The 23,630-nt window shown below is 49.2% G+C and overlaps 1 protein-coding gene across 1 annotated transcript in view; it reads right to left on the reverse strand.

The window, feature by feature from the left end:
* The window catches only part of ALK (ALK receptor tyrosine kinase), a 1,123,220-nt gene that overhangs the window by 47,468 nt on the left and 1,052,122 nt on the right, over positions 1-23,630 (reverse strand). Inside the window, exon 20 of the mRNA XM_088467953.1 lies at positions 1,809-1,995. Coding sequence (XP_088324079.1) covers positions 1,809-1,995 — 187 coding nt within the window. The remainder of the gene's footprint in view (positions 1-1,808; positions 1,996-23,630) is intronic.

Below are 23,630 nucleotides of genomic sequence, written 5' to 3' on the forward strand. Positions count from 1 at the left end.
TCCGCTCTGACGACGTACTTGATTTATGTACTTACTGTACACATGTTTATTAATTGGTTTGCTTGCCAGGTTCCAGTGGTGGCGTGTCTGCGGAACGGTGGCTGCGCCGCTGGCGGGCTGGAAAAAAATCTGTCATTTGTCCTTGTAGTACAGTCCTTGTTTTTTTACTTTGCCACTTTAGGGCCTGTTTATCAAATACAATTTCTGGGATATATCCCAAAATATTAATTATCCCCCGAATGTACCATGGGTGGAGCTCAGATATCTACTGTGGTTCCTCCATTGCCGGCAGCAGCCGCAACCACCATAGGTTTCTATGGGGAATGCGAAGCTGTCAGATTTATCAAGCTCTTGAATGCGTAGCATTCCGGAGTTTGGCCCCAATAAGTAATGCCATCACCAGCAGGAGATAAAGCGCACAAAAAAGCTGTAACCAATAAGCAATTTAGGGGCTCATTTATCAACAAGTTGTATCATACGCAACGAGTGATACAATTCGCTGCATAAGATAAAGGGTGCTCCAGCCAATCAGCTCCCAACTGCCACCTGTTTTAAAAAAGATGACAGTTGGGAGCGGATTGGCTGGCGCACTGTTTATCGTAGGCAACGAGTTTTAGCACTTATTGCATATGATAAAACTCGTTGACAAATGAGCCCCTAAATTGCTTATTGGTTTATAGGTCTTTTGTGCACTTTATCTCCTGCTGCTCAAAGTTTCTGCTCTGATGCAGGGATATTATATCTCTTTTTTTTTTTAAATGCTCTTTTGCTGCAGTGAGAGGTTGATGCTCTCGGTGTGTGTTTAGTTTTGTTTTGTGCGTTGTTTATAGCTCTGATGCAAAAGGAAAGTCTAACAATAAGAGCTATAAACAATAAGAGCTATCAACCTATAAAATATTCTAAGTGCCACCTAGAAAAAAAACAAGGACAACTGATATAGGCCCTCATTCAGAGCCGCTCGCTATTTGCAGTCGTTCGTTCTAAAGCAAGGGGTGGCTATTCAAATGATCCGTTCGCTAATTGCGGTCTGTTCACGCCTCTATGTCTGAACGAGTGAGCAAAACTTGCGGTTGTAATTTTGAAAAATACGCCCCCTGGCCGCTCGCACCATACGTCATGTCCGCTATTTATTAGATTAATCGAGTACATCGAACAGCGTATGAACTGCTCGCTATTCTTGTGGCTGGTTTTTTCAACCGCTAATTTGCGAGCAGTTCTGAGCAAAAAAAAAAAACCACGTGACGTGCTCAATGACGCTGCTGGATTAATTATGCACTCCCTTAAAACGCCCGTTTTGACCTTTAAGCACGCCTGCGTTCGAATTCCACACCCCCGTTTTCAAGCACCTTCCCCTGTTACCACCCACATACGCCTCCTTCTGTCACTCAAAATAGCAGGCATTCGCTATATAGCGAACAAACAATTTTCGGCCGCACTGACTGGTTCGCGCATGCGTATTAAAATCCGTACGCATGCGCAGATGTGCGAACATCGGTCAGAACGAACGAGCAGCCGCTTCCGAGCGACTCTGAATCAGGGACATAATTTGCACCTCTCTTACTTTATACTCACATAACCCACAACCGACTGCACTCACATCTGCTCCCTTCTATCCACTACCAAAACAGGACCGGAACTCCTCAACCTTTCTTCTCAGCATAAACCGCAGACAACACTTCACAAGTGCACATTATCCCAAAGCAGTCCGTTATAGTATAATATATTTTACACATTACTTTCTATATTTACAGAGCAAGTTCTGTTCCCACTGGTCAGTCGCCACCCTGCGACTTTCGAACACCCCTCACCTTATTAGAGAGATGTTCTTCCTGGGCACCTCTTTCAGGTCACCGATGGATGTGATCTTGCCAGCGAAGCAATAGTTGGGGTTGTAGTCCGTCATGATGGTGGAGGTCCGCACTTTGCTGAGCTTGTAGTCTGGGCTCTGTAACTCCATCTGTATGGCCTGGAGCTCCTGATGCTTCCTCCTGTATACTGGAGACGAATCAGATACAGTGACACAATGTAACAACTTCACCTTGTCTGGTCCAATGAGAGCTAGCAATATCCTGAGGAGTGTTATCTGTTCTCACATGTTACATTTAACCAACAATGCAGGTTTTAACTTATATAATAACAATACACTGGGTTATATACTTCAGATTAAATGGGCAGTAGAAGGAATGGATCGAGTTCATTGTATACATATAAGATGCTTTGTCTAGCTACCATGTTGGATAATAAACTGAGATATAGTGGCCAGGATCTGCCAAATAAATGTATAAATATAACAAATATATACATGATCACTCCAAGCAGACTCCTGAGGTAGTCATGTATGATGAAACGCGTTGGGTGGTACATGAGTGGTTGAAGCTACATCGAGATCTCACACCCGCAGGTAGGGAGGGGTGGACAGGTTGCACCATCAATATCTGTAGGAATGTAACTATATGGTTGTGAAATTCCATTTTTTTTTCATAAGAGTATTTAAGAAATGTTTTACAAATGAAAATGAAAATATTTTTACTAAATACTACACACTGAGTGGCCTTTGGCCATTGTCTTTGGGTGCTTCTTGTGCTAGGGTCTACTTGTAGGACCATTCTCTGAAGTAGAATAATCCTCCAGGCTACAGTATATAAGAGAGACACGGTGGACTGACCAGTGCAAAACAGCAGCTGCCCCAGACGATAATCAGATAAAGCAAATTGTATATAAAAGAGATTTGAATAACCATTGTGGATATGGTTTAAATTTAATTTTAACGAAAAAAATGCTACACTATAGGTGCTCACTGCTAGAAGTGATGGAACAGACTTAGGTCCGTATTCAATTAGAAGCGAAAAGTCGAGATCCGCGAAAAAGGAAAGTCAAAGCAATGTAATAGGCAAAAAAGATTCGCCTATGAATAGCAGGAGAAAAGTGCAAAATTTTTATTTTGGGGTGCAAAGGTGGTGAACTCAGCAACCTTGGGACAGCCCGCAAAAGACAACTGTGTAAGAAAAAAACCTAAACAAAAGTGAGGAACACCCCAAAAAAGTACTTTGAATTTGGGGGCAAAATAGCACAAAGTGGGGGGACAAGTTCGCAAACTAGCGAAATAAGGTTCAGGGGGTGCTCTAAGAAGGGGCCAAGTGTTTTGGGGATTGCAGATGCTTTTATGAGGGAGGAATTTCACTTTTATTAAAATTACACTTTAGACAGTAAAAGATGCTAGCACCCATTTTCAGGTACCCCAAATTTGACAGGACTACTTATTTTCTCCTAAAAATACTGCTTTATGCCTTTCTTCACCACTTGTGCAAAGACGCTAATTAGAGGCAATTGTGCAAACTTAAGCACCCCAAACAGTTTTATTAGGGCTAATTGGGCACTATTACATTGATCCCCAATGTTTCTGCATCTTTTTTGGGGGTTCAGGCTGATTTCCCCAATTCTGACACTTTTTGCCTGTTCTGACTTCAGGTGTCTCCGTTTTAGCGTCTTGTTGAATAGGGCGAATCACGGGTACGCGCACGATAAGTTTCCGCGGCTAAAATACGCGATGTAGGTGAAAAGTCCGGCATGCAAAACTTTATCGCATACGCAAAACTAATTGAATACGGCCCTTAGCTAGAGAGGAGGACACGCCTAGCCGGTGGGAAAGGGGCAAGTAAGGGGACGGGACAGAGCAGGGCGGGATGAAGTGCGGAGGGCAGAGAAGCAGATAGAGGGCCTGATTCAGACCCGCTCGCGAGCGCTGAGCGCTCGCAAGCAGGTCGATGTTGCCAAAGTGCGCATGCGCACGACGGAGGCGGCTCCGTCGTGCGCATGCGCAAGACCCGAATAACGACGGCCAAGCCGTCATTATGGGTCTCGCACCAAAGGGGGCGTGCTGTCGATGGTGATTGACAGCACGCCCCCTTTGGTGGGCGTGCCGGGGGCATGGCTGCCCAGACGGAGGCGTTCCCATGGGAACGCCTACCGTCTGGGGCCGGCCCCACTGACATCACTAGTGATGTCAGTGGTAGTGCTTTTGGCTCTGATGAGCCAAAAGCACTCCAGGGCTTGTGGCAGCGAGACCCTACCGCAAGGCTCTCGTCGCAAGCCCGATGGTCGCGATGGTCTTGACCATCGCGACCATCATTTTGGCCGCTCACTATAGCTGTGGGTGGTCACCCACAGCTATGCGAGCGGCCAGGAGGGCGCTCCAAAAGGTAGGAGGGACGGCCCTGATTCAGAGCGAGCGCTCTGTCAGAGCGTCCCGCTCTGAATCAGGGCCAGAGAGGGGAGCGGAGCAGTGAATAGTGGTCCTGATTCATGTTTGGACGCTGATGAGGGATCCCACGCAGAATGGGCTCTGCGATATCGCTCTCAGATCCCCCAAGCCGCAGCATGATTGACATGTTGTGTCGTCCCTGTTTTTCCAGGAGTGCCGGGGGCCAGGGTCTGCATCGGTTGATGCAGATTTCCTGGCCTCACAGGTTGCCAGACTGAGTAAGCCGGAGCTTTCCCAAACTGGCCGTTGCTGCTGCCATCCTGCCGATGGTGACCCAACGCAGTGTCTACGGGTGCTGTACTCGGATCGCTATTGCTGTCAGTAGGCATCTGCTTCCTATAGACGCCTCCTGCAGTATAAATATATTTGCTGTTGCAGTGGCGTAACTAGGGGTGGTCGGGCACGGTGCGTGCCCTGGGCGCCGTGGGACCGGCGGCGCGCGGGGGGGGGCACCGCCGGCCACGGTCCGGCCCGCCCTAGTTAGCCACCAGTGTAGCGCCGACTGCAATGAGTGCGGTCAGCGCTACACATTTACACAGGACCGGCGCTAGGCTTCCAGCGCCGGGCCTGTGCTGCAAACCTGAGCCCGTTCCCTCCCCCTGAGCGCTTGCCCAATAGCGCCAGGAGGCGGGCTCAGGCTGTGCATAACACACGCATCGCCGCCAGCGCTGGCGGCGATGCGTGTGTTAAACAGCAGCCAATGAGAGTCAGATAGACTCTCATTGACTGCTGCAGCACGCACTGCAAGAGCCGGACTTCCGTCCGGCTCCTGCAGTGGGTAATGGGACAGACGTCATGACGTCTGTCCCATTATGCTGAGCACGCCAGCCCGAGAGGACTGGCGGGCGGCGGCGGGAGCGGCGTCGCGGACTGGAGGAGCAGCAGCAGCGTGGATTCAGGTAAGTATGTTTTTATATATATATATGTTTAAAAAACTGTCACCACTACTGGGGGCAAAACGGGGGTGGCTACCACTGGGGGGACCTCTACTGGGGTAGGGGCACAACGGGGGGGCTACTACTGGGGGCACCATTATTAGGAGGACCTCTACTGGGAGCACCATTATTAGGAGGACCTCTACTGGGGGGGCTATTACTGGGGGCACCATTATTAGGAGGACCTCTACTGGGGGCACCATTATTAGGAGGATCTCTACTGGGGGGGCTATTACTGGGGGCACCATTATTAGGAGGACCTCTACTGGGGGGGGGCTATTACTGGGGGCACCATTTTTAGGAGGACCTCTACTGGAGGGGGCTATTACTGGGGGCACCATTATTAGGAGGACCTCTACTGGGGGCACCATTATTGGGAGGACCTCTACTGGGGGGCTATTACAGGGGGCACTTAATCGGGAGGGGGAACCTCAACTGGGGACCACTACTTGGGGGGGCGGAACTACTACTTGGGGCTTATAAAGGGGCCTACTGCTAGGGGCACTGCACTGGGGGGACCACAACTGGGGGCAATAACAGGAAGGACCACTACAGGGACCACTGGATAGGGGGGGTCACTACTGGGAGCCTGCATCAGGGGGACCACTACTGGGGGCACTGCATGGGGGGGGACGGGACTACTGCTGGGGGCACTATATAAGGGGCTTACTGCTAGGGGCACTGCGGGGACCACTACAGGGGGCACTAGATAGGGGGGATCACTACTGGGTGCCTGCATAAGGGGGACCACTACTGGGAAACCTGCATGGGGGGGGGGGACTACTGCTGGGGGCACTATATAAAGGGCACTGCATAGGGGGGGGGGGACTACTACTGGGGGCACTATATAAAGGGCACTGCATAAGGGGATACCACTACTGGGTGCACTGCATTGTGGGGACTGCTACTGGGGGCACTGCATAAGGGGGAACACTACATAGGGCACTGCATTTGGGGGGACCACTACCGGGGGCACTGAGTAAAGGGAACTAATTGGGGGCTGTATAAGGGGGACCACTACTGGGGATACTGTATAAGGGGCACTACTATGGGCCTGCATAAGAGGGACCACAACTGCATACTGGGGGTACTGTATAAGGGGTACTACTGGGGTTAAGGTGCATATGGATAGGAATGTTCAGCGTGAAAATAAAGGGGTGTGTCATGTTGACACGTCCCATTTTTAAGTGACCACGCCCATTTTTTCCCGCGCGCCTTCGGAACGGGCACATATCGGAGTGCTGGGGCTCCCTTTTCAAGTTTGCCTTGGGCTCCAAATACCCTAGTAATGCCACTGGCTGGACGGTATTGCACAGTGACATACTTACAGCTGCACAATGCCATCCATACATGAATCAGGCCCAGAGTTCCTTTAATGTTTTCTCCGCTCTCGCTTCAGCCCCCTACCTCTTTTTCCTCCTCTCTCTTCCCCCTCATCTGTCTATTTCTCCTCTGAGCACCTGATGTTATTATATAGATTATCCTTAGCATTACCTTTGGCTGTGGCTAATACTGTGATGTTGTTATTGGGTGATTACCAGTAGTGTCAGTGATGTCACCATGAGGCGGTGTGCGATGAGTAAGTATGGGAAATAGCAGAAGTGTTGGGAGACTGTACATGTGTGGAAGTGACATCACTGACACTGGTGGGAGGAGTCACAGGTCAGACCAACGGTCATCGAATATACAGTCAGGTGCATAAATATTGGGACATTGACAGAATTCTCATATTTTGGCCTCTATTCACCACCACAATGTCTTTGAAATGAAACAAACAAGATGTGCTTTAACTGCAGACTTTCAGATTTAATTTGAGGGTAATTACATCCAAATCAGGTGAATGGTGTAGGATTTACAACAGTTTCTATATGTGCCTCCCACTTTTTAAGGGGACAAAAGTAATGGGACGATCAACTCAAAAGCTATTTCTTGGACAGGTGTGGGCTATTCCCTCGTTATTTCATTATCAATTAAGCAGGTAAAAGGTCTGGAGTTGATTCTAGGTGTGACATTTGCATTAGGAATCAGTTGCTGTTGACTCTCAATATGAGATCCAAAGAGCTGTCACTATCAGTGAAGCAAGCCATCATTAGGCTGAAAAATCAAAACAAACCCATCAGAGAGATAGCAAAAACATTAGGTGTGGCCAAATCAACCTTTTGGAACATTCTTAAAAAGAAAGAATGCACTGGAGAGCTCAGCAACACCAAAAGACCCGGAAGACCACGGAAAACAACTGTGGTGGATGACAGAAGAATTATTTCCCTGGTGAAGAAAAACCTCTTCACAACAGTTGGCCAAATCAAGAACACTCTCCAGGTGGTAGGTGTATATGTATCAAAGTCAACACTCAAGAGAAGACTTCACAAGGGTGAATATAGACGGTTCACCACAAGATGTAAACCATTGGTGAGCCACAAAAACAGGAAGACCAGATTAGAGTTTGCCAAACAACATCTAAAAAAGCCATTACAGTTCTGGAACAACATCCTATGGACAGATGAGACAAAGATCAACTTGTACAGAGTGATGGGAAGAGAAGAGTATGGAGAAGGAAAGCAACTGCACATGATCCAAAACATACCACCTCATCAGTGAAGCATGGTGGTGGTAGTGTCATGGCGTGGGCATGTATGGCTGCCAATGGAACTGGTTCCCTTGTATTTATTGATGATGTGACTGCTGACAAAAGCAGCAGAATGAATTCTGAAGTGTTTCGGGCAATATTATATGCTCATATTCAGTCAAATGTTTCAGAACTCATTGGACGGCGCTTCACAGTGCAGATGGACAATGACCTGAAGCATACTGCAAAAGCAACCAAAGAGTTTTATAAGGCTAGAAAGTTGAATGTTGTGCAATGGCCAAGTCAATCCCCTGACCTGAATCTGATTGAGCATGCATTTCACCTGATGAAGGCAAAACTGAATGGAAAATGCCCCAAGAACAAGCAGGAACTGAAGACATTTGCAGTAGAGGCCTGGCAGAGCATCACCAGGGATGATACCCAGCGTCTGGTGATGTCTATGCGTTCCAGACTTCAGACTGTAATTGCCTGCAAAGGATTTGCAACAAAGTATTAAAAAGTGAAAGTTAGATTTAGGATTGTTTAGTTTGTCCCATTACTTTTGGCCCCTTAAAAAGTGGGAGGCACATATAAAAACCGTTGTAATTCCTACACCGTTCACCTGATTTGGATGTAATTACCCTCAAATTAAAACTGAAAGTCTGCAGTTAAATCACATCTTGTTTGTTTCATTTCAAACCCATTGTGGTGGTGAATAGAGGCCAAAATATGAAAATTCTGTCAATGTCCCAATATTTATGCACCTGACTGTATCTTGTTACGTCATTGCATCACAGAGCAAGTGCGGTGAAGACAAAACATATATGTAGATTCCCCCCCCCCCAGGTATGCACAGAAGAGTGGGAACTGTGGGAAAACAGATTGTGTCACTGTGCCCCCTCCCGCAAACATCTGTCTATGAAAGTCAGGGTAGTATTCAGGGCTATTTTTCTGGATAAATAGGTTCAGGAGCTGTGGGTGGAGCTACTGGGGGTGGAGCTATATATATATATATATATATATATTTATAATTATATATTATCTATATTAGATGGAATGGGTATGGGATGCTGGCGTTCGGGGCCCCGGTGGTCAAAATCCCGACAGGGTTAGATTATCGACACTTTGCCAGTCAGTATGCAAACCCTCAGAAACCCTTAGAAAAAAAGGCACTGAAAAGGGACTTTCAAATAAAACTTATCTTATGGAAAATACATTTTGGCCAAGGACATTACGTCACAGCTAATGAGAAGTTCAGGAACACTGGGCCTGATTCAGAGTTGGGAATAGAGAGAGAGATAGCACTTAACTGTGGGCCTGATTCAGAGCCGCTCGTAAGCGGCCGCTCGTTCGCTCCGAGCGATGTTCGCACAACTGCGCATGCGTATGGGTTGTAATACGCATGCGCGAACCAGTCATTGCGGTCGGAAATTGTGTGCTCGCAAAATAGCGAATGCCTGCTAATTTGAGTGACAGAATGAGGCGTTTGTGGGTGGTAACAGGGGAAGGTGCTTGAAAACGGGGAGTGGAGATCCAAACGCAGGCGTGCCAAACGGTCAAAACGGGCGTTTTAAGGGTGTGCATAATTAACAAAGCAGCGTCATCGACCACGTCACTTGGTTGTTTCTAAGCCTGAACTGTTCGCATGATTGCGGTAGGAAAATCCAACCACAAGCACTGCGAGCAGTTCAGACGCCTTTCGATGTACTCGATTAATCAAATAAATAGCGGAGAAGACGTAGGATGCGAGCGGCCAGGGGGCGTCTTTACAAAATAGCGAGCGCATATTTCGTTCGCTCGCTCAGACATAGAGGCGTCAACAGACCGCAAAGAGCGAGCGCTCAATTTAAATAGCCGGACCCTTTTTCTAAATGAGCGAGCGCAAATAGCGTCCGGCTCTGAATCAGGCCCTGTGTACCTGGACAAACCATGTTGCAATGCAAGGGGTGTAAATTAGGGATGTGCGCCGGACCATTTTTGCCGGATTTGGATTTGGATTTGGTTCTAATTCATCGTCCGGCTTTGGATTTGGATTTGCCAAACTGCGGTGACTGGCTTTGGATTTGGATTTGGATTTTTTTACAAAAATTGACAAAAAAAGCTAAAATCACATAAATTGGTCTTTTTTTTCTTCCTAGAGTATTATTAACCTCAATAACATTAATTTCCAGTCAATTTAGACCATATCACAGCTTATAATATTGTTTTCAACATTATTGGCCAAAGGTTGCAGTGAGCTGACTGGTTACTAAGCGACAAAGCAGCGGCACAACGACACAGACACCACAGTATAAAGCACATCTATGACACATTGCCACACAGCAGTGGCAGAAATGAAAAGTAGTGCACCCACCCAGTGGGGTACGGCCAGCAGAGTCACAGTACTTGTTTACAAAGTGGGCTACGGCCCTAGGAGTCACAGTGCACAATCTTATTAGCATTACACCGCACATAGGGCCTGATTCACATTACACCATAAAGTAGTGTCTCTTATTTATGTTACGACACACAGTAGTGCCCCTTTTACACAATGCCCACAGTAGTGACCCTTTTACACAATGCCCACAGTAGCGGTGTCCCTTACACAATGTCCCCCAGCAGTGGTGCCCCCTATGCAGTCCCCTTAGTAGTACGGTCCACTATGCAGTGCCCCCAGTTGAATGCTCCCCAGTAGTATGCCCCCCATTAGCAGGCCCCCCCAGTAGTATGTCCCCCATTAGCAGGCCCCCCCAGTAGTATGCCCCCCATTAGCATGCCACCCAGTAGTATGCCCCCCCAGTAGTATGGCTCCCCCAGTAGTAGGCTGCCCCAGTAGCAGGCCCCCCCAGTAGTAGGCTGCTCCAGTAGTAGCCCCCCCTGTAGTATGGGCCCCCCCTGTAGTATGGCCCCCCCTGTAGTAGGCCCCCCCAGTAGTATGGCCCCCCCAGTAGCAGGCCCCTCAGTAGTATGGCCCCCCCAGTAGCAGACCCCCCCCAGTAGTATAGCCCCCCCCAGTAGCAGGCCCCTCTGTAGTATGGCCCCCCCAGTAGTATAGCCCTGCCCAGTAGCAGACCCCCCCCAGTAGTGCAGACCCCCCCAGTAGTATAGCCCCCCCCAGTAGCAGGCCCCTCTGTAGTATGGCCCCCCAATAGTGCAGATCCCCCCCAGTAGTATGGCCCCCCCAGTAGCAGACCCCCCCCCAGTAGTATAGCCCCCCCCAGTAGCAGGCCCCTCTGTAGTATGGCCCCCCCAGTAGTATTGCCTCCCCCAGTAGCAGACCCCCCCCCAGTAGTGCAGACCCCCCCCCAGTAGTATAGCCCCCCAAGTAGCAGGCCCCTCTGTAGTATGGCCCCCCCAGTAGTATAGCCCCCCCCCAGTAGCAGACCCCCCCAGTAGTGCAGACCCCCCCCCCCCCCAGTAGCGCCCCCGGACCTTTGACAAGTAAAAAAATAAAAAAAATAAAACTTACCTGTATCCCCGCTCCCGCGCCGTCCGCTCTGTCACACGCTGAGGAGGGAGCCGGAAGACGGAGCTCATGTGTGAGCTCCAGCCGGCTCCCTCCGTGCAGCAGCCAATGAGAGTCTGTGTGACTCTCATTGGCTGCTGTAACAAACACACAGCTGCCGCTGGCGGCTGTGTGTCTGTGTCTGTGTAGGGCAGAGCGCTATCACTGCGCTCTGCCCTACACGCGAGGAGACCTGATGTCGGATTCTCTAGTGAGAATCCGACATCAGGCGGCCGCCGTTCGGCCCCGAACGGGGATCCGAGTCAGGCGGTGAACACCCGAACAGGGTTCGGGTGGACTCGGATCCCCAATGTTCGGAGCGGTTCGGATTCCACAGAATCCGAACCGCTCATCTCTAGTGTAAATACATATATTTTTTTGCATGTAGGGCAAATACTGGCTGCTTTTACATGTAGCCACAAATACTGCACGGCTTTATTATTACTCTACAATTTAGATGTCAGTTTGGACACCTCCCTCCCAAATCTAAATCTCTCTGCACATTTTAAATCTGCCCCACCTGCAGTGCAGCATGGTGTCACCAAGATGATCAGTTGAGAGAGATATCTCTCTCTATTTCCAAGTCTGAATCAGGCCCAGAGGCCCTGATTCAGACCCGGTTGCTCAGGGCCAGGTTTTTTTTTTTTTTTTTTTTAGAACGGCCTCCTGGCCGCTCACGTAGCTGAGCGGCGATTATAATGGTCGCGATGGTCAAGACCATCGCGACCATCGGGCTTGCGACGAGACCCTTGTGGTAGGGTCTCGTGGCCGCAAGCCCCAGAGAGATTTCGGCTCTAACAGAATGGGAACGCCTCCGTTTGGGCAGCCACCCCCCGGCCTGCCCACCAAAGGGGGCGAGCTGTCACTCAACATCAACAGCATGCCCCCTTTGGTGCGAGACACGGAGCAACGGATTGCCCGTCGCTAGCCGGGTCTCACGCATGTGCACAACGGAGCCAGCTCCGTCTGTGCGCATGCGCTCTGGGCCACCATCAACCCGGTTGCGAGCGCTCAGTGCTTGCGACCGAGTCTGAATCAGGCCCAGAGTTCCTGCTGAAAAATAGCCCTGGTTGTATTATTTTACATCACCAGTAGAATTATTAGTCACTGGATCTGCCCACAATTACACGCACGCACGCCCACACCCTGGTGCAAGCTGGGAGATTTATTTTATAAATAATAATTATAGCTCCGCTATAATTGAGCAGAATGAATTGTCACAAAGGGCCTGATTAACTACCGATCGCAAGTGCGAATGCAATAGCGATTCCGCACGCAGTCTCGCAGCGATAGTATGCTAATGTCTGCGATCGCTATGCCACCGCAGCACAACATAAGGACGCCCACTTTACCTTACACACATCCGTAATATTTAGCAAGACTGCAAAACCATCGGTAACATCGAGCACCATCGCAGCCTCCTGCACACTTGCACAAGCCCTGACCTTACTCAGGAATTGCTAACTTCATCGCACGCTATCAGGCCTCAGGCTGCATACGGCATAGCAGTGGCTAATTTATGCACGACCCTGCAATGGCATTCAAACCCACTCGCACGCCTGCGTTTCGCCGCCCCCCCCCCTCCCGTTACCTCCACCCATTTGGTACTTTCTCTCTGCGATGGGTGTGAGTAGTCACTACGATCGCAGTGGCCAGTTTACGCACGCGCACAGCAATGCATACGCATGCATAGTACGCAACAATTATCCAAATGCGTTCGTAATCGCAGTTGCGATCAGTAATGAATCAGACCCTAAGAGCGTTCATTGCAAAAACTCATTTTGTGTTTTTGTAGTCAGTTTCACTCTCTAGCTAAAACTGTATAATATATATTATATATATATATATATATATATATATATATATATATATATAGGGATGCTAATAATGCTAATAATTAAGTGGGAACCAGGGGCGTATCTATAATGGGTGCAGGGTGTGCGGGGCACACAGGCCCCCTGGGTCCAGGGGGGCCCCGCACCGCACACCCTGCACCCATAGCATACTTACCTCTCCGGAGTCCCATGTCGGTGCGGGGGTCACGCGCTCTAAAAACGACTGGAAAATTTACGTCGCGGCCATTTTCCCGTCATTTGCGCATGCACAGTACAGGAAAAATGGCCACCGCGGCCATTTTACCGGTGACCTGTGCATACTCTATAGACTCTGGGTCACTCTAGTTCCCAGAGCCTATAACTCCGGCGCTGGCCGCGCACAGCTCAGTGGGGGCCCGTGTCGGAGACTGAACACGGGCCCCCTCCTCTCTAGAAACGCCCCTGGTGGGAACATACATTAAAAGATGAACCTGGTGAAAAGAGCACACTGTAACCTACAGAGAGGTCTCTACAGAAACTGTGTGCTCAATGACAATATTCTCATGAGACAATACATACACTGGAGAGATTTATTTGACTGTTATGTTTTTAAGTGGATTTGTTTGTTCACGTTCTGAATAATTTTTATTGTCTGCCAATAAATGTAATTATCATTTTTTGAACACTCTTGGCTCACTCGGTGTGCTCAAAGACCGGACAGCACAACATTTTCTCTCTATTTTTCTGCAGAGAGATCTGTCTGTCCCTCACTTGTCCTGGCTTCTAAGCTGGGGAATGAACCAACATGAAGCTATTAAGCAGGACACAATAGACCTCATGAATAGATCAATTATCAGCCTGTTGTCCTGAGACGAGTCACAACCGTCCGATAATTGTAAAAGTCTGGTGGCATCATTCACTCTGCATTGGGAGCTGTCGGAGGCAGTTACAGGCTGTCACTGTCCATCGGGCGCAGCCACAGACAATAGCTGGATATTCCTGATTGGACTTGTCTCGGGTCCACACTTGTATCGATTTTGGCCCAATGCAGTCTAACAACCAGACTGGCTGCTGAAATAACCAAGGACGCATTCGCTACAAATCATTCTTTTTAAGAAAAGGCAGACAAGGGACTAGTGATCTACAGTGAGAGAGAAGAGAGGAGAAATATTAGGTAACAAAAGCGTTACATTATTAATAATTCTCCGGAAAAGTATATCAGTATAACGGGCTCACGATGCAGGAACGAAGCGAAGTGTAAAACCAAACGTTTATCACAGGTGTCCACAATCAGCTTTGCCGAAATAGCACCAAATTGCTCCGTTTGGTGCGACACAGACTTTGCGACTTAGCCGCGCCAAGCGCCTTTTTCAATTTCATATAGGAGTTTTAGTGGAATGATTTCTAAACGTAATGAACTTGAACATTTGAAGGAGGCAAATCCCCTTTAAGGATTTCTGTGCCAATCAAGTAAACCAACACATCTTGCAGCCCGGTAATCATTCCTCTTTGCATAAATCTAAGTCCTTATCTCCATGTCTCATTTACAGCGGCTGTGAGGACTGACTCTTCCAGAACACTGATTACTGAGCAGGGTTCCTGATGCAGAAACACAGCACGCTCAGTGGGAATCTATCTCAGCGGAAAGCGCGCCGAAGATAAACATGAGCTCGGTATTAGGACTGCAAATAGCTCTATGAATGTATAATACCTTCCGTCTGTATTGCGCTATAACTTTATTGTTACGGAGTGCGGCTTCTTTAGCTATAAGAGAGAATAAACCTTATTAGGGAAGGATTTTTATTTTCACTTTATTGCTCAACTTATGTTCAGTAAAACATATGGGAACCTGTAGCTCTCTGTATTTTTACACTGAAATGAGATGGGGATTGCGCTTCGCTTCCTGAGCCAAATAAAATTAAACACTTGCGGTAGAAAACAATGAAACAGTCCCGGCATTTCATCACTGGTTAAACACGGGTTCAACCCAGCTCGCGGTGCAGTGTGAACAGGTAACCTGGTGTGACCCGGGACCCGTTCACAGAGGAAGAACCGGCGCTTGATGAGATGATCTCATCTCCCAAGCACCGGCTTGGCACCTGATGCATGTGACATCATCGACCCGATAAGCCGGGTCGGGCCGCCAGTCTGAAAAGGGTCTCACCCGGGATGGACCAGTGTACAAAATCCCGGGGGTGACCCATGAATGCAGTGTGGAAGGGGTATAAATGAAGCAGGTGCCTTCTTGAGACGCCCCCCTTGGCCTTCTCAGATCCGCTGCATAGGCCTGGAAATGCAGCTGTGGATCATCATCGGGAACATGGTTGGGCTCAGTCACCAGATTGGGCTCAGCTTCCAAAGCCAGTTTGGGTCTTTCATACCAGTAACCAGATTGGGCTCAGCTGTCCAAGCCAGTTTGGGTTTTCCATACCAATAACCAGAATGGGCTTGGCTTTCTTCACCAGCCACCAGTTTGGGCTCAGCTATCCCCACAAACAACCAGATTGAGCCGAGCTTTCCCCTTTAGCCACAAGGTCAGGGGTCGGCTTTCACCGCCAGCCACCAGACATAATTATGGCAGAAGGTAAATACAGTGTATCTTGTGTTTAGTAAAGGTATACCCGAGAATCCTTCGATGTGTCTATTCGGTGTGATACATTACCCAGCGTAAACACTTCTGTCCTCTCCACTATTTTCCGTTAGGAAACCAACATGCAAAGTGCAGCTATACATTATGTTTATAAATCAGATTTCCCCAGTGCCAGACCTGTTAATATCTCTATGTATAATGCTGACATATTAGGCCAGCAATGATTTCTTATTGCAAAAATCAACAAAAATATTATTTCAAAAATATTCTCCCCCTAAATAAAGATTCTTAGGGGTAAATTTAACTAAAGTGAGAGTTTTTAGAAGTGGAGATGTTGCCCATAGCAACCAATCAGATTCTATTTAACATTTAACTAGCACCTTCTAGAAGATAATAGCTAGAATCTGATTGGTTGCTATGGGCAACATCTCCTCTTCTATAAACCCGCACTCTAGTAAATTTACCCCTTAGCCTCCCCAGAATGCAATAGAGGTAATAGAAGAGGGGAGTCAGAAAAATCAAAACACTGTAATACCCCTTTTACACCAACTGAATAACCCGGGTTATTGCCGGGTCGACCCGGGTCGATGCTCTGTGTGAACGGCTCCCAGAAAAAATTCCCGGGTTGATTTACCCGGGAATCTTACTCGGGTTGAGAGCAGGGTTGAACACGGGTTGTTCCCGGGTCATGAGGCAGTGTGAACGGGTGCTAACCTGCTTATTTGACCCGGCTAGCTCTGAAAGATGCTGATTGGAGCTTCTGGGGCACAGACAGGTGATGTAATTTGTCAGTGCCCTGCAGAGAGAGACACACATGAAGCCATCGCTTGCCTGCCTAACCTCCTGCACCACAGCAGCCTGACCAGCAGCCACAAAAGCAGGCAGGCACACAGCCTGCCACAGCCAGAACAGCAGCCTGCACCACAGCCTGACCAGCAGCCACAAAAGCAGGCAGGCACACAGCCTGCCACAGCCAGAACAGCAGCCTGCACCACAGCCTGACCAGCAGCCACAAACACAGGCTGATACACAGCCTGCCACAGCCAGAACAGCAACCTGTAGCAATGCTGTAAGCAGTCCCCACCCCTCTCTTTTGTTGCCTTTTGTGACCTCATCTTTGTCAGCCCTTAAAAAAGTCCATTTTTAATGACATCTATAGGGAAAAGCAGGGATTACCCGGGTTCAGTGTGAACGGGGCAAACCCGGGAATAACCCGGGTCGAATTGCAGTGTGAACGGGGTCTGAAGCCGAGTTCGACCCGGGATTGACCAGTGTTCAAATTCCAGGGTCAGACCCTGGATTTTGGTGTAAAAGGGGTATAAGAGAGGAAAGCTTGGATTTATCAAAAATGCAGCTCACTAGTGAGACCGCGCTTAAGAATATGTCACTATAATCCATGACGCGTTTTTCCGGGGTTCAGCCATCCTGATTCCGATCTTTTATTACTTCTTTTGATTCACGGCAATCCGGAGTGTATATAATAAGGCAGAACATGCAAATTGGCTTGTGCCGACAGAAACAGCATCATTCTACCTATTCATAAACAGCCTATGTATTCTCAGGGTGTGCCGGAAACACCTGCTGAGAAACGTGGGCGAGAGCAATTTATTCCACATAATAGGATATAACGCTGTATACAAGATTAAAGTGAATGTGTTTGACGTATTCACAACTTTAATGCTGAAGTTGAGACAATGTTTCCTTTTAACAAACACTGTTTTGAATTAGTGGATAACTCGCGACCCGCCCCGGCTACGCACAGGAGCAATTTCATCTCGCTACAGGCAGCCCCCTGTATCTCATAACAACCTACACCATGTCACCACAGCCCCTGCATCTCATAACAACCTACACCATGTCACCCCAGCCCCCTGCATCTCATAACAACCTACACCATGTCACCACAGTCCCCTGCATCTCATAACAACCTACTCCATGTCACCCCAGCCCCCTGCATCTTATAACAGCCTACACCTTGTCACCACAGCCCCCTGCATCTCATAACAACCTACACCATGTCACCCCAGCCCCCTGCATCTCATAACAACCTACACCATGTCACCACAGCCCCTGCATCTCATAACAACCTACACCATGTCACCACAGCCCCTGCATCTCATAACAGCCTACACCATGTCACCCCAGGACCCTGCATCTCATAACAACCTACACCATGTCACCACAGTCCCCTGCATCTCATAACAACCTACACCATGTCACCACAGCCCCTGCATCTCATAACAGCCTACACCATGTCACCACAGCCCCCTGCATCTCATAACAACCTACGTTATGTCACCACAGTCCCCTGCATCACATATCAACCTACGTCATGTCACCACAACACAATGCATCTCATAACAACCTACTCCATGTCACCACAGCCCCCTGCATCTCATAACAACCTACACCATGTCACCACAGCCCCCTGCATCTCATAACAACCTACACCATGTCACCACAGTCCCCTGCATCTCATAACAACCTACACCATGTAATCACAGCCTCTGCATCGTATAACAACTTACACCATGTCACCACAGTCCCATGCATCTCATATCAACCTACACCATGTCACCACAGTCCCCTGCATCTCATATCAACCTACACCATGTCACCACAGCACAATGCATCTCATAACAACCTATTCCATGTCACCACAGCCCCCTGCATCTCATAACAACCTACACCATGTCACCACAGCCTCTGCATCTCATAACAACCTACACCATGTCACCACAGTCCCCTGCATCTCATAACAACCTACACCACAGCCCCCTGCATCTCATAACAGCCTACGCCATATCACCACAGTCCCCTGCATCTCATAACAACCTACGTCATGTCACCACAGTCCCCTGCATCTCATAACAACCTACGTCATGTCACCACAGTCCCCTGCATCTCATATCAACCTACGTCATGTCACCACAGTCCCCTGCATCACATATCAACCTACGTCATGTCACCACAGTCCCCTGCATCACATATCAACCTACGTCATGTCACCACAACACAATGCATCTCATAACAACCTACTCCATGTCACCACAGTCCCCTGCATCTCATAACAACCTACACCATGTCATCACAGTCCCCTGCATCTCATAACAACCTACACCATGTCACCACAGCCCCCTGCATCTCATAACAACCTACACCACAGCCCCCCTGCATCTCATAACAGCCTACGCCATGTCACCACAGCCCCCTGCATCTCATAATAACCTACACCATGTCATCACAGCCCCCTGCATCTCATAGCAACCTACGCCATGTTACCCCAGCCCCCTGCATCTCATAACAGCCTACACCATGTCACCACAGGACCCTGCATCTCATAACAGCCTACACCATGTCACCACAGCCCCATGCATCTCATAACAACCTACGCCATATCACCACAGTCCCCTGCATCTCATAACAACCTACACCATGTCACCACAGTCCCCTGCATCTCATAACAACCTAGACCATGTCACCACAGCCCCCTGCATCTCATAACAACCTACTCCATGTCACCACAGCCCCCTGCATCTCATAACAACCTACACCATGTCATCACAGCCCCCTGCATCTCATAACAACCTACACCATGTCACCACTGCACCCTGCATCTCATAACAACCTACACCATGTCACCTCTGCACCCTGCATCTCATAAGAAGTAGAACCTACACCATGTCACCCCAGTCACCTGCATCTCATAACAACTTACACCATGTCACCCCAGCCCCCTGCATTTCATAACAGCCTACACCATGTCACCACAGCCCCCTGCATCTCATAGCAACCTACACCATGTCACCACAGCACAATGCATCTCATAACAACCTACACCATGTCACCCCTGCACCCTGCATCTCATAGCAACCTACATCATGTCACCACAGCCCCCTGCATCTCATAACAACCTACATCATGTCACCACAGCCCCCTGCATCTCATAACAAACTACACCATGTAACCCCTGCACCTCATAGCAACCTACACCATGTCACCACAGCCCCCTGCATTTCATAACAGCCTACACCATGTCACCACAGCCCCCTGCATTTCATAACAACCTACGTCATGTCACCACAGTCCCGTGCATCTCATAACAACCTACGCCATGTCACCACAGTCCCCTGCATCTCATAACAACCTACACCATGTCACCACAGTCCTCTGCATCTCATAACAACCTACATCATGTCACAACAGACCCTGCATCTCATAACAGCCTACTCCATGTCACCACAGCCCCCTGCATCTCATAACAACCTACTCCATGTCACCACAGCCCCCTGCATCTCATAACAACCTACACCATGTCACCACAGCCCCCTGCATCTCATAACAACCTACACCATGTCACCACAGTCCCCTGCATCTCATAACAACCTACACCATGTCACCCCAGCCCGCTGCATCTCATAACAACCTACACCATGTCACCACAGCCCCCTGCATCTCATAACAACCTACACCTTGTCACCACAGTCCCCTGTATCTCATGGCAACCTACACCATGTCACCATAGTCCCCTGTATCTCATGGCAACCTACACCATGTCACCACAGCCCCTGCATCTCATAACAACCTACACCATGTCACCCCAGCCCCCTGCATTTCATAACAGCCTACACCATGTCACCACAGCCCCCTGCATCTCATAGCAACCTACACCATGTCACCACAGCCCCCTGCATCTCATAACAACCTACACCATGTCACCCCTGCACCTCATAGCAACCTACACCATGTCACCACTGTCCTCTGCATCTCATAACAACCTACACCATGTCACCAAAACCCCCTGCATCTCATAGCATCCTACATTATGTCACCACATCCCCCTGCATCTCATAACAACCTACACCATGTCATCACAGCCTCTGCATCTCATAACAACCTACACCATGTCACCACAGCCCCCTGCATCTCATAACAACCTACATCATGTCACCCCAGCCCCCTCCATCTCATAACAACCTACACCATGTCACCCCAGCCCCCTCCATCTCATAACAACCTACACCACGTCACCACAGCACCCTGCATCTCATAACAGCCTACACCATGTCACCACAGTCCCCCTGCATCTCATATTAACCTACACCATGTCACCACAGCACCCTGCATCTCATAACAACCTACACCATGTCACCACTATCCCCTGCATCTCATAACAACCTACACCATGTCACCACAGCCCCCTGCATGTCATATCAACCTACACCATGTCACCACAGCACCCTGCATCTCATAACCTACGCCATGTCACCACACCCCCCTGCATCTCATAACAACCTACGCCATGTCACCCCAGCACCCTGCATCTCATAACAACCAATACCATGTCACTACAGTCCCCATGCATCTCATAACAACCTACATGTCACCACAGCACCCTGCATCTCATAACAACCTACGCCATGTCACCACAGCCCCCTGTATCTCATAACAACATACACCATGTCACCACAGTCCCCTGCATCTCATAACAACCTACACCATGTCACCCCAGCACCCTGCATCTCATAACAACCTACACCATGTCACCCCTGCACCCTGCATCTCATAAGAACCTACACCATGTTACCCCTGCACCCTGCATCTCATAACAACCTACACCATGTTACCCCTGCACCCTGCATCTCATAGCAACCTACACCATGTCACCACAGCCCCCTGCATCTCATAACAAGCTACACCATGTCACCACAGCCCCCTGCATCTCATAACAACCTACACCATGTCACCCCTGCATCCTGCATCTCATAGCAACCTACACCATGTCACCCCTGCATCTCATAACAACCTACACCATGTTACCCCTGCACCCTGCATCTCATAACAACCTACACCATGTTACCCCTGCACCCTGCATCTCATAGCAACCTACACCATGTCACCACAGCCCCCTGCATCTCATAACAAGCTACACCATGTCACCACAGCCCCCTGCATCTCATAACAACCTACACCATGTCACCCCTGCATCCTGCATCTCATAGCAACCTACACCATGTTACCACAGCCCCCTGCATCTCATAACAACCTACACCATGTCACCACAGCCCTCTGCATCTCATAACAACCTACGCCATGTCACCCCAGCACCCTGCATCTCATAACAACCTATACCATGTCACTACAGTCCCCATGCATCTCATAACAACCTACACCATGTCACCACAGCACCCTGCATCTCATAACAACTTACACCATGTCACCCCAGTCCCCTGCATCTCATATCAACCTACACCATGTCACCACAGCACAATGCATCTCATAACAGCCTACTCCATGTCACCACAGTCCCCTGCATCTCATAACTACCTACACCATGTCACCACAGCCCCCTGCCTCTCATAACAACCTACACCACAGCCCCCTGCATCTCATAACATCCTACGCCATGTCACCACAGCCCCCTGCATCTCATAATAACCTACATCATGTCATCACAGCCCCCTGCATCTCATAGCAACCTACGCCATGTTACCCCAGCCCCCTGCATCTCATAACAACCTATGCCATGTCACCATAGCCCCCTGCATCTCATAACAACCTACTGTCACAGCCAGGGTATTTCAGAATGGCGCTAGGCGGGTGTCACCTGTGAGGTCGTTGTGGCGCGGGCTGTCTGGTGGCGGAGCTGGTGTCTGGCGGTGGGCTTTGGCTGCGCGCGTTGTTGTGCGGCCCTGTTGTCACTCTGCGCTGGTGAGGCCTGGCGGCGTCTCCGTTCCGTTTGGCATGGGCGCCGCCATCTTGCCTTCTGGCCGTGTGATGCGGCTGGCCAATCCTGGTGAGTCACATGTTCCCTCCGGCCAGTAACAGCACGGCATGGGGTATTTAGGAAGGGTCAGTGCCTTCCTTCTTTGCCAGTGCAACGTGTATCTCAGCCTAGCTGAGAGGGAGTTCTCTGTGCTTTCCTGTTCCTGTGAATTCACTGTCTGCCAGTCTGCCTGTCAGCTCCTAGCTCCCAGCTCCCACTGGACTACCCTGCTTCCTCCATCACCCTTGCCCATACCTGAGTGCCTGAGCCTGCTGACATCCTGCGCTTCAGTTCACTACCTGCAAACCTGGCTTGATTATTTTCAGTTCACTACCTGCAAACCTGGCTTGATTATTTTCAGTTTCACTACCTGCACACCTGGACAGCTCTAATTGTTTCTACCTGGACATTAACCCTTTTGCTCCCACCACAGAACTCTTGTGCACATTTATATTTTCCTGGACTTTTATTTACTGCCACATTATATGTCTACTCAAGCACTTATTAAAAATCCTAGTTTTATTTTCAAATCTGCTTCTGTGATCGCTCTTGCTACCACCCCGGGTCCACAAGCAACCCAGAACATAACACCTACGCCATGTCACCACAGCCCCCTGCATCTCATAACAACCTATGTCATGTCACCCCTGCACCCTGCATCTCATAACAACCTACACCATGTCACCCCTGCACCCTGCATCTCATAACAACCTACACCATGTCACCCCAGCCCCCTGCATCTCATAACAACCTACGTCATGTCACCCCAGCCCCCTGCATCCCATAACAACCTACGCCATGTCACCCCTGCACCCTGCATCTCATAACAACCTACGCCATGTCACCACAGTCCCCTGCATCCCATAACAACCTACGCCATGTCACCCCTGCACCCTGCATCTCATAACAACCTACACCATGTCACCACTGTCCCCTGCATCTCATAACTACCTACACCATGTCACTACAGTCCCCCGCATCTCATAACAACCTACACCATGTCACCACAGTCCCCTTCATCTCATAACAACCTACACCATGTCACTACAGTCCCCCGCATCTCATATCAACCTACACCATGTCACTACAGTCCCCCGCATCTCATAACAACCTACGCCATTTCACCACAGTCCCCTGCATCTCATAACAACCTACACCATGTCACCACAGTCCCCTTCATCTCATAACAACCTACTCCATGTCACCACTGTCAC

This window comes from Taudactylus pleione, unplaced genomic scaffold (genome assembly GCF_031769625.1).
Source record: "Taudactylus pleione unplaced genomic scaffold, aTauple2 ptg000079l, whole genome shotgun sequence".
Classification (NCBI taxonomy): Eukaryota; Metazoa; Chordata; class Amphibia; order Anura; family Myobatrachidae; genus Taudactylus; species Taudactylus pleione.